This window comes from Rhea pennata, chromosome 6 (genome assembly GCF_028389875.1).
Source record: "Rhea pennata isolate bPtePen1 chromosome 6, bPtePen1.pri, whole genome shotgun sequence".
NCBI classification, from domain to species: domain Eukaryota; kingdom Metazoa; phylum Chordata; class Aves; order Rheiformes; family Rheidae; genus Rhea; species Rhea pennata.
This window is the reverse complement of record NC_084668.1, coordinates 11168062-11180894: the sequence shown is the minus strand read 5'-3', so window position 1 is coordinate 11180894 and position 12833 is coordinate 11168062. Positions and strand designations below refer to the sequence as shown.

Here is a 12833-nt window from a genome sequence, read left to right as displayed (position 1 = left end):
GAAGACAATGTACTAGGCTAGCTTGACTCCAGCGTGACCTTGCATTGGTTGTTCTTATGTGCTTATATGGATGCCAGGATTCCTTATTAGCCTTAGTAATGCTATTATTAGCCACTTGGCAGCATTACACAGCAATATCTTCACACAGCACCCAGCCACTACTACAGGGTAAGGAAATTTCTCCTGCTGTGTTGCTCAAATCAGGTTCAACCAAGCACCAAATAGGCAGTTACAGAGAAAAATTCTGCACTGTTTACAAAATACAGAAAACCACTCAATCTGTTCAGTGCACAAACATCTCTGGTAAGCGGAAGCAGGCCCCGCATCTGTCTTCCTGCACATATAGATCAGCAAAACCCATTGGGTACAGCTTTGGGAACCTCCTCATCTGGCAACAGTAAAGAAGACACTAGGCTGAGGCTGCGCATTATATCCTGGTTTTATTGTCAGCTCTGATATCAAATGTCACTTTAAGTACATCACTACAAAATCTCCACGCCTCAGTTTCCCCAGATATCTACCAATAGGCATTTCTGAAAATGTTTATGTACAGAGACTAAGTAATTCCCGAAACTGCTTAGGACAAGCTCTCCTGTGGTTTCTAGGACCGGGAAAGAGCCATGGGCAAGACCTAGTCCCTCTAATTTTACAGCGCTTAAGACTGGTTTTCATAGGCTCAGTTGAAAGCTTTAAATACAATCAAGTCTTTAATTACAGCAGACTTCTACAGTCAAAATGGGGAAAAAGTCCTTTGTCTATGCCACCTTCAACCCTAACTGCCCCTTTCTGCCCATCCTGGCAGCTCCCAGCCCTGCTGGCCACTAGAAGACAAAATCCTGCTGTCTGTGCCAGGGCTGACCCTGACCACCTGCTGCAGGCAGGCTTTGGAGCCTGACAGCAGCACTGGTTTTCACTTTCTCGGGAATACCAGAGACAAGGAAAAATAGCTGTGTTCACTCTCAGGACGAGTGAAGGACGCTGGAGTTACTGAGAGCAAGCAGTCAGCCCTCAGATGAAGTAACTGGTCTCCCTGAAATAAATCTGTCCATTACAGCACACGAGAAATCAAAGAATGGAACATTTCAGTGTAAAAACAAGGAAATCCTCAACCAACAGTGGCTCCAGGGACACCTGATGTGAAGGCCACCAGATGCCTGCCAACTGAAACTCAGTGTTGTAACAGAAGAAACATATTTGAGACTCTTCTGGATTAGGTTTAGGAAAATGATTCTATAAACAGCACTCTGTTTTGCTCCCTTCAGTCCCGATCCACCCTGCCTGTTTGTGCAGAAAACCTGCCAGAGCCTGTGCCAGCCTGGGGCGGTGGAGAGAACAGAACTTGCCCTGCAGATCTTTCCAGGAGGGTGTCCATTTTACAGATATGTCAAGACTTTGAGGAGGGCAGAAGGGTTTTATCACAGTCAGGACAGAGCTGCTACAGCAGCTAGGTTTTTGTTTGTTTGTTTCTTCATGCCCCTCAAGATAAGAGACAGAGGTGACAGCATGCTACGCAGGTGAGATGCAGCTGGATAGAGAGGTGAAAGTGAGATGAAAGATAGAGATGGGGGAAAGGGATATTGGAACTCGTATATGCCCTGAGCAAATCTGATTTAGACAGTTAAAGCACTGAAGGAGAGAGGCAGAGCCTGGGCCACACAGCCTGAGCCACGGTCACTCCGTAAGAGAAGATGGTCCCTGTCACAGGAGAACAGACTTAATCCAAGCTTAGATTTTCCACTGAACAAGAACGAGAAAAGGTTTCCTTCCAATCTGCAAAATTAATCTCCCTCAGAAAGGATTTCCTCAGTTTCAGGAAAAACCAAAGTTACCAAAAGGAAATGAACTGGCATGTGCCACGTTTCCATCATCCCTGCTGCAGAGCCCAGAGCTGCCAAGCCCCATCAGGAGATTTTGGAGTCACAGCTGGGGCAGGTTATCCCTGGGCCCCACTTGCCCACTGACTGCACAGATAGAAAACCAACCCCAATTTCAGCAGAAGTTCATCTAGCACAACTCCTGCAGTTAAGCCTCTCGGTCTCAGCATTCTGGTGGCTTCCAACTAGCTATACTGGAAAGCTCACAAGCAAAGACAGGGAGCAAGCAGGAATGAGGACATCAGATCCCCAACAGATTTTGCTAGGTTATATATATCTATTTGAGAAGGTTTGGAGGGTGATGAAATGAAGGCATGGATGTATGTTATGGCCAGGAAACTGAGGCAAAAGTTTTTTCATGTGATGTCACTATGACCATATGCAAAAATCAAGGTGTAGTGAATATTCATTTCTTTCCCCAGTCAAGTATTTTAGCTACAAGACCATCCTTCAAGGGGACAAGCTGGGAAAACGGGGCTTTTATTTCATGGCATCCTCAGCATCTCATTAGCACCATTAGCTGGTCATTGCTTTTCCTCTGAGTGGACGTTTTGGAAAGTGGTCTTCTCAAGGGCATAATTACATGCTGCATTAAATGTGGGGAACTGCAGGGAAAGGAAGGATGAAGGTTACATATCACATAAAGCACAGCAAAATCCTAGATGGTCTTTGGATTTATAACCTCTTCCAAAGTTGTCCTTGCTCACTTCCTTGCACTAATTATCACACTACCAAGCAGCAGGGCTTGCAGCCACTAAAAGTTTGGCCACTAAGTTCTGCTTATAAGTTGCATGTATGAAGAATGCTACTTGATGACTGATTCATTAAACTACAGCACTTCAAATTAGCCACAAAGAACTACAGGTAGAACAAAGTATTTCCAAGATAAGTTTCCATGCATGCTCTTTGGAAGTCACAGATCTCACATACTGACAATCAAACACCAATATCCTTTCAGGGGCATGAAGAGCTGAGCCATAAGAATTCAGTGAAAAGACAGCAGAAGTGTTGGTAACTTGCCAATTAATATTCTGTTTGGCTGCTTTTAATAAATCTGCTTCCTGGTCTTCACAGAGAGGGAGAAGTAATGATATCAGGTTAGCAGTACAACTGCAGATGCTTTTTTTTTTCTGCCATACACCTCTGACAGTCCCAACAACCAGGGCGGATTTCACTGACAACTCTGTGTAGTCAGTGACCTTTTGGGGTGCCAAGACACATGCTAATATCAGCTGTCACAGTGTGCTACAAATTGATTCATGCTGTACTGAGACCAATGCAGGGAAGCTACCTTAGCTGGAACTGAGCCAGGTCCTCAAGAGGCCTTTGAACTTTAAATAGAAAAGACGACATTAGCACACTCTTGGGAGATGTTTTACATCAGGATTGTATTTAGAGGGCAATCTTGCATAAGAGATGTGTGGTCAAATCTCTGCTTTGCTGTAGACCTCCTTGGTCATCTCTGTTCTCCTTTTCCACCTCGCAGAGCTACTGAAGCGGTTAATGCAGGAAGGATCTGCGAAGCACTCAACTTCCACACCAGCAAGGGCCCAAGTGAGCACTTGAGGCAGACAGAGTACAAGATCAGCCCAAACACCAACGTCATCCTAAATATGACAAGTAATTCCTTTCCCTCCCCAGGGTGGATGCAACAACTCTGACAGTGACCCACAATACAGAGGACCAGAAGAAAGAGCCAGCTAGATCTGGGTGGAGTGCACAAGGGAGAGCTGAGCTAGCTAAGCTCTTGGCATTTTATAACACAGCAGCTGTAATATTAAAGTGCAACTTACATTGTAGGCCTTGACTATCAGCTCGATGATGTTGTTGGAATCTTTATGTAAAATCTCTACTGTTGTTCCAGGAATTAACGCTGTGAAATTCTTAAAAAGAAAAAACAAACAGAAAACACACTGAGATTCACACAGGAGAATGGTGAGTATAAGGATGAAGCACGTTCTCAGATCCACCCTTGCAGCACTGACTCACTGCCTGCCTGCCAGGGACACAAGACACAAATTGTGCCTCATTATCCATGTATCAACACACACAATACAAGTTTGTTCAATTTAATACACAGCTGTTGAAAATAAAGCATTTCTAATGCTAAACAATGTCTGGTGCTAAACAAAACTCATAGCCAAGGGAATTGGACTAATGATCACTAACGTGATTCCTGTCAACCCAGTTCCTTGGCCTGATGGGGCAAGATCCAGTAACTTTGCACCGGTGCACTCTGCACGCTTTCAGGGCAAGGCTGGGCTCTCATCAGTCTCGCTCTCACTGACATATTAGCTTCCACGCAAGAGGGTGTGGAGAATGAGCTAAACCTTTCAGCTCTCTGTGGGTTAGCATTAGGATTTCGACCTTAGCAACGTTTCTGCTTGTTTTGTTCAAGTTCTGTGGTATAGAGTTTTGAAACCTGGAAGCAGATATTTCTGAAACCTCGCTCATTTGAAGCATCTCCTCTTTCCATTCTGTTTCCACAAAATCCACTTCTGCAGAAGTAACAAAGGCAGAGCAGTGATCCCCGCTAGTGTGGTTCCAGAAATAGTTTGACTGCTTGTAGTTCAGGTAATCTTTTCCTTTTGGAGAGCAGGAGGAGGATGGAGAGGGAGCTCAAACTGTATTTGGCGCGTCTGGGCTCTGGACTCAATGATGGAAAAACAGCTGGGCAGAAACACTGCACACACTTAGGTAATGGGATTAAGTCACAGCAGAATGGGTTGAACAGGTTTCTGCTCTCTCATACGCTGCACGGCTGGCAGCTCTCCTAAAATCAAGACTAAACTAGAGTCTATTTTAGGTATTCACAAGCTCACTAACATGTACCTATTTACTTTAAGAAGCTTTACTGGTTTTCACTGAAATAACAACGCTCTGCAAGTCAGTAGGGAGAGACAACCGGTGAGTTTAGCTTGGGAAAATCTGCTTTCTTTGACAACCCTTGCTGCCGTGTGTGGCCTTGCTCATGTACACTGCAGACCGTTTCCACTCCGCCAGCGCTGGAAGGAAGATGCTTTCAAGAAGCATTTAAATCTCTTTCCAGCCTGGGTGGTTCAGCAGCACTTACCTTGTACAGGACATAATGACTTTTTGTAACAGCAAAAATAAGGTGGATGTTGTTTTCAGCTAATTTCTCCCCAAGAAGCGCCAGGGAAGGATAATCCTAGAGGCAAAAACAGGCCAGAAGACTGATGGGTAACACAAACAAAGACTAATTGAAGTAGCTCGTCTACACCCTAAAGAAAAATTCATTGTAGAAACATGTCATCTTTCACTGCAATATAAAGTCCCTAATGTATCAGCACAATAAGAACTGAAATGGTAGAAACATTTCTGTACATCTGTCATCCATTAAACACCTCTGCTGCACCTGTCACCAGAATATATGAGTGACACCACAGTTAGCTACAGCAACATCTGAAACTGAATTTCTTTCTGTTTTCTTTCTACTTTGCCATCAGCAAGTGCATGTGTAATATACTAGCTGCTATCTTCAGAGATGCAAGATAAGACCACTAGCTAAACCTACAGTAAAGAGAAATATGCTGTTTTTCTCCAGAAGCAGAAAGATCCATTGTCTGCTCTTTCTGTATATTAGAGGCATAAAGAGATTACGATAAGCTCTTTAATTCTGCAGAATTCATAGAGAGAGGATGGTGGGAATATGTTGTTCTAGCTACCCACAAGCAACAAAATGAATCAGGGCTCACTTTCAAGAGACCAGCTTGAAGTGGTCTCTTTTGAACCTCTGGGGCTGGTTTTGAAATGCTGCCCTCAGGAAAAAAAATGCTTAGTTTACTTGCAGGCTGAAAGGCTGATTTAGAGCCTCTGAGAAGCAAATATGGAAGTGCCAGGGCAGTATCCCCATACCAGTTCCACAGCGTAACACCAAGTCAGTGTATGGACTGTGAATAGGTTTGTTACAATTTAACAACCCAGCAGAAAAGGGATTTCTTCAAGGAGTCTAGCCTACTGCCATAGGGCAGCCATCCAGGAACACCTATTATGGGGCGATGTACATTCAGGAACAACAACAACAAAAAAATCATAATTAGTCCTTGTGATCTACTGAATAAAGCACCATTCTGCAGCATTGTTTGATAATTAAGCAGCAGACAAGTGCTCATTCACCCTAGAAGTTTCCTTCACTGAGTTTGAATAAAAAAGGGCTAGTTTGTCCATTTATTACTAAGATTCATGTTAGTCTTGCACTCTAAGGCTGTGAATAAGATCAGCATCCTATTGTGCTTGTTACTGTAGCCACATCATGGTAGATTCAGCATCCCCACTGAGAAACTGGTAATCTATTGGAGATATTAAAAAAGGGTGACATATTTTATGTTTTCTCTACACTTTGCATGCAAATCTGATGCACTGCAGGATGCCAAGATATTTTCCCCTCACTTGCAATAAATCTTGAAGAAACTTGCTAGGCGCTGAAATAGTTTTTGAGCATCACAAGAACTTCACTGAAGATGGGATGGTAAAAGGAATCGTCGAGTTTTATCTCCAAAGTGAGGGACCGGGTAAAATCATGCTCACAAGGGAATATGTTTGTCAAAAGCTGCTGGAGTCTGGTGTTGATGGTCTCTAGAGAGGCAAGGGGATCAACCTTTTGCCACCTGGAGGTCTCAGAGCACCCAGCCCATGTGTCCCCCAGTAAACATTGGGGCTGTCCTCACCAGCTGACTGGATGCACTGTACTCATTTGCTTCGTTCAAGTGGCACTGGCCGTCGTGTGGCTGGACCAGCCCACCGAGCTTCCCGTCCAGGGCTATGTGGGGCACATCATCTGTCGTGAAGACCAGCAAGTGAGACGCCTCCTTACGCCAGCCAATCTTTTCCTGGGTGAAAACAAAACCCATGAGACAACCTCCTCCTCCTGTCATCCTGTGCACGGTCCCAGCCTCACATCCTTCTAGCAGGAAGGTCTCTGTTATCACTAATTAAAAGAATACCATGCACACATCCACCCATCCCTGGCAAAAAGCCAAAATGTCAAGGGCCTATCTGGTACTTCCCAGCTTTTCTTTCCAGTGTAGTTATTTAAAAAGACATGAGGAGGTACGTGGACAGTCCACCAGACCTTCTCCACGCAGATCCAAGAATAAGAATTTCAACTGCTTTTATAGCCAAAGGAGACCTGCCAAATTCCTCTATACACATTTAATCTGACCTTGTTTCCTCAGCTCCACAGAACTGCCAAGCTGCTGCACGCAGTACAAAGCAACAACAAGGGCTATAATATCCCTGGTCAGCATTTTTCATTATGGCCCAGTCATAAAAACTGATTCTGAGCTGTAACACAAGAAGTGAGCTCTCTGCCCAAGAGGGCTGGGTTTGGTGCAGGCCATATGTACGCACAAGCTACCCAACTCCGCTTATCTATCGATTTTATCTAGCAGCTGCCTTGGCTCTCCCTTCTCACAGATAAAACGCCTCTCATCTAGAAGTGACGGCACTTCCAAGCTAGGCTAGCTGCCATTTCTGTGTGTACCACTACAAATGGTTGGTACAGGACAGCTCTTCTCCCACATCACATACAGATGCTGCACAAGCCCCCAGGAATATCAGGGGCACACACAGCTGGCACAGAGTAGGCCAAGCGGAGCTTTCACAGTAGTTGCTCGCACTAATCCATGCACAACTGCCCAGCACAGCTCTGAAGTGAGCAATATCTGCATACTTGAAAAAGAAAAAAATGCTCATTCCAAGCCCTACTCTACTCATCCACATGAAAGCAATGACAACAGTACAAGAAGTATCCCCACAACCCTTCTTGGTCTGTCTGTGCAAGGAACAGACATTATGACCATCTTTGCATAGACAGATGTACAGGCATGCTTTTTTTTCTTTAAATAAAGGGCTAAGATTTATATGATACACGTTTCCCTCTCATGGAGCTTCCCTGGGTTTCCAGCTTTGCATCAGCCCAACAAGCAAATCTGTGCCTAAGAAAACACATTCAAGCTGTTCATTGCAATGGAAGTGGATGGAACACGTAGAAGCCAAAAGGAAATGTTTTGAAATCATAATGCTGCAACACATTCCTCCTACATTAGCTGACTGCTCTGACCATCAGCTTATGCCAAGCTGGGCTGGCTGAGGTCCTGTCTGTCAAACACGATAGAGAGATCCTGCCACAGCAGAGCCTGGAGCGTGCATGCACAGTGAGGAATGAAGCAGTTCTTGTCTCAACAACACGACAATGTAGTTAAGTTTCAAAGTGAGCCAGAAAGCCCCATCTCACAAAGCCTTCCCTTGGTCACCCTGCCCCCCAGCAAAAACACACCCTAACTCCTTCCACCCCCGTGTGCACCCAGTGTCTCCTCCACTAGCCATGTGCTCAGAGCACTACGGTACAGATTCCTTGGGAAGGTCTCTCAGAAAAACTCATAAAAGCTTACTGCGAAGGTTAATACACTGAACTCCTCCATATTTTACTGGTCAGCAGTCTGAAATCTATCTCAGTTTACATCAACAGGTTAGCCTACCAACTACTGCAGCTTGGCTCCAAACACACTTCCTGTTAGAAATCCTTATTGTGCTTGTTGGAAGAAGGCAAAGCAGGCAGAGGGAGGTGTAATCTCAACTGCCACTGCACTATTTGCCTGCAAATGTGAGTCACAGCCCAAAGCCTTCTGATCTTTCCAATAAATTTAACTCTTACTTCAGCTTAATAAGGGTAACTATTCTAGTTTGCGTTTCCTTCCTCTCCCTAAAGCAGAAAAGATTTTTCTTTAATGTCCCATGAAATGCAAGTAAGTCTATAGAAATAGCCCTTTGGCTACACAGATCCTCTGTCATGCACCAGCACAGTACATTCCTGCTCATTTTTCAAAGTGGACTTCTTTTGGTCTAGTAAGCAGAAGTCATTCAGCTGAAACTGATCCTACTGGAAGAAAGGCAAAAATCTTCATGCCAAAATGAAACTTCTTCTATACTGGACCCAAAGGTCACAATGTCTTTAATAATGCAAGAATCAGTTCTTGTTCTCCTTACCCACCACACAGGGGCCCATACAGCTGTGACTCCGGTCTCAGACAGATCATGCGAGCCCTTCAAGAGCCCTTGCAGGCTGGGGAAAGCTGTTCAAGCTAACACAGGGGCTGCAAAACCTGCCTGGGTTCTGGACACCTATGGAAAAAGCAGTCCAGAAAGGCCAAAAATTATGAAGCTGGATTGATGAAGCTCTGTGATTTAGAGGAACCTAGAAAAAAGGTGGGTATCTGAAGCCCTGGAACAAGGGCAAGTCCCACGAGAACAGGGCATACATGCTGCCCACATGTAAGAACTGGTTTTTGACACAACTCTCCAACTAAGATTAGAGGTACACATGGAGAGGGAAGAAGCCTTCTTCAGAGAGAGGAAGGCGCCTGGGGAGTCCAGTGCTGGAAACCAGAGTTGTGGCAGCTGCCGGGGCATGTGAGACAGGAGTGGGCACCACCACCTTCCCATGGGCCTGCACCCTAAGCACAGCAGCTCCTTGGTGGTGGCTGCGTCTCACGCCTCCATCAAGAGCCGCATCAAACCATGGGGAAACACAGGCAGCAGCTCTGCAGCACTCTGTTGCCACTGTGAAACATGGAGCACTCTGCCCTATTTAAAATAAATAACCAAAGAGGCTTTAATGCATTTTTACTGGACTAATATTTCTGAGCAAAAAGTTGCACCCACATCTACTCACTCATCTGTTTTTGTTTTGTTTTAATACATACACATGGGTTATAAAGGATCTGTAAAAGCAGGGGTGATACCAATCCAAAACAGAGTAAATCCAAGAGATGTATTTTCATAGGGGTCAGCATGCCATGGATCCTGCTCCTGCAACCAGCTACAGTTGCCTCCTCCATCCTGAAGGATCATCTTTTCCTTCCTTACAGCCAACAGTGAATGCCAAAACAGTAACAAATATCTCAGCAAATCCCAGATCTCCAGATCCTATTGAAATGCCTGCAAACTACTGTATCAGTAGTTCCAAGCCCGAAAAATAAATTTTTAAATTTATACTTTGGCCTCTAAATAAAAGAGTACGATATCCAAGGGCATCAATTGCTAGGAGACCACACTGGACTCATCAATACACATAAAATACCACTAGTTTCTCAAATGCCAAACTTCTCAGAAGAAACAGATACGTGCACAAGAGAACTAAGACTTAAGTATTAAAAGACATTAAAACAACCATTTTCTAAAACCTCCATAGTCTTGTACTGCTCTGAAAGGCACCTAAGTCTCCCAGATGCCTTGGTCATGTTTGTGTACCAATGTTTTACAGGGACTGTTCAAATCCACTTCAAAAGACGCTTTATTTTCTAATCAGTCATCATTATCTCCTTTCTGCAGCTTAGTAAGTAAGATCTGAAACTTATATATACACTACCAACCCATGTGAAGCTTGCACTTAAAGAAAGGCAGAAAACCAAAATACTGCAAATGGAAAATGTAACTACAGAAGGTTGGTTAATATTCCTGGCTAACCATTTTAGCATCACAAAGGCTTATTGTCTCTAGCTCTTTCGTTGCTTACAGAAAAACATTTATCATATCCATGTCTTTGAAAAAGGCCCATGACTGGCTTCTGATTATTAGTCTGTATTAGCTGTACAAACTTTTCCCACTCCTGGATTTAAAATCTGACCCAAAAATGACCTGAGCATTACAGAGCTCTTAGTCAGCTCATGCATGAGAAATGCCTGATATGAAATATAGCATAAAAATACCTAATCAACAGATTGACATAGACGTTCCATGTGGCCAGCAGAGGACACCTCAGAAGTAGGATCTGATTTTCAAATATGCCATAGGAAAAGTTACAGTTCTGAAAAATGCCTTAATTTGAATAACTGAAAGGGGGAGCATTCTGTCTTCATATGCTGAGTATCCAGTCCTATTAAAGTCTTTCAGAGATTTCAGGCAAATGTGTGAGCATGATCACGGCCCCATAGCTTTGATGCCAAGGCTTGCAACGTTCTCACTCCTCACTGAGGGTACCAAAGTCGCAATCTCCATGTCTAATCTGCTAGCAGGATCAAGAAGGGGTATCAAAGTAGTAGACCCAATATCTCCTGCAGAAGTCAACATTGGTTTTATTCCCCTAATTTCAGAAGGTCTACAGGAGATAAACTACAAGCTTTCCATCCTGGAGAGACACTCAGGTATCAGTTTCTTGATTAGAGAAAATACAAGCCTTCTTCTGTGCTAAAAGAGAAATTCCTCCTTTTGTGACTAGCTAGAAGCAGCATATTTCTTTCACCTTGGTTCACCAAGATGAGACCACAGACCTGACTCAAATTTGAGCCCAAGGTGTTACATGACACTGAGGAAAAGGGGATTACAACTGAAGTAGTGTTAAAGGAACTAGTCTCAGGGGCACTTCAAGTCTTGCTTCTCCTGCCTCCCTGCTCAAAGAAGAGGAAAATAATACCACAGTCAGATGTTGTGGTTTGGAAACACCGATGTTCTCATGCGGATATTCCCCTCTATGCCACAAACTCTATTGCTGTGCACAAAATATTCATGATAAACATGATGCATCATCACAAAGATGGAGAATTTTCTCCTGCTTGTAACTGCCCTAAGTCTTAGGTTTCAAATATGGTAGAGGGTGGAAACTGGGGAAAAAAAATATAATGTGCTAGAGAGATGCAACAGGGTACGACAGTGACACAGTAATGAGGAAATCACCCCTGAATTCACTGAAATATTTGCATGTTCCTCTCATTGCATTGTGGAAAACCAGCTCCCAAATTACAGAAGTTACTGCCTGTGCAGGGTTTAGTCCCAGTGATGCTTCATTACTGTCACTGCTAGATGCAAAACATCATTTACTGGAGATAAAATCACCTTCTAGCAAACTCATAAGGAAGCAGCATCTCACTGTCACCCCAGATGTCCATTAGCTTCCACCTGCCTTGACAGCGATGTGTGCAGCTACAATGCATGGTCATTAATGGATGTGGGCCAGCATTTTGCTGCTGCAAGGAAAATTAATCACTAAGCTCCTGTTTTGGCTACAAGGCTTAGGAGGTCAACCAGCTAGACTGAAGTTTTGGGACTTCTAAGTCTACAAACACAGAGACTTTGCTGCCCATGACTGTAATCAATAGGCAGCCATAAGCTGCCAAGGGAGCATGAGTTATCATACACTCAGTACTTCTTCCTCATACACCAATTCTTTAACTTTTTCTGCCATCTGAGCTCCAGTAATTAATTCATTATCGTGGCTACATATATTCTTCAGTTATGACCTTCCACATGATGCCAAGAGTCATTTAAGTGCACGCACTCTTTATCACTGCTGCTGACCATTTATGCCCAGTCCTGCTTTTAGATGTTATCTACAATGTAATCAAAAGCCACCCGCGCACTAAAGAGCTATGCTCAAGTATTTTGTTCCTTATGAACAATTTAGGACTAGCACAAAAGTCCAGGTGTCTGGAAGTATCTTGAAGTCTGCCTGACTTCAAGAACAGCCTTCATGAGCCTCCATGACGCAAACTGCAGTATGTCCATATTACAGGAAGGTACTGAGTACTGTCCTATTTTTTGCAAAAATAAGCTGGAGATGTCAAAGGAACAGTTAAAAAAAAGAAAAAAAAAAAGGAAGATGGGTGGCATAACTGAGTCATTTTCCTGATACTGCTCTGCTCTAACCATTAATGCTACCTCTCAAGATGTGGAGTGAAGCGGTTTAGGCCTAGATTAATAGTGAGAGCAGCACTGTAGTTGTGCCAATAACAATATTTGTGCCAGGCTAGGAGAGGAAAGATGACTGTTAAGAGGCATCAGATCCAACAGTGCAGGTTTAGTCCTTTTGAGAGCATAAACTGTAAAATGAAACCAACCAAGGCAAGGTAAGATCTGTTTTCCCACTCACAGATGGGGCAAAACAGAGCTGCACAACCCAGAGTGAAACCACTTTGGCAGATGAGGCCTGCCTCTCAGCTCCTA

At 43.9% G+C, this 12833-nt stretch overlaps 1 protein-coding gene across 1 annotated transcript in view; it reads right to left on the bottom strand.

Annotated features, from left to right (window-relative positions):
• ITGB5 (integrin subunit beta 5) overlaps positions 1-12833 on the bottom strand; it is a 75923-nt gene that overhangs the window by 34462 nt on the left and 28628 nt on the right. The window contains exons 6-8 of the mRNA XM_062578406.1: positions 6563-6724; positions 4948-5043; positions 3668-3757 (exon numbers count right to left, since the gene is read on the bottom strand). Coding sequence (XP_062434390.1) covers positions 3668-3757; positions 4948-5043; positions 6563-6724 — 348 coding nt within the window. The remainder of the gene's footprint in view (positions 1-3667; positions 3758-4947; positions 5044-6562; positions 6725-12833) is intronic.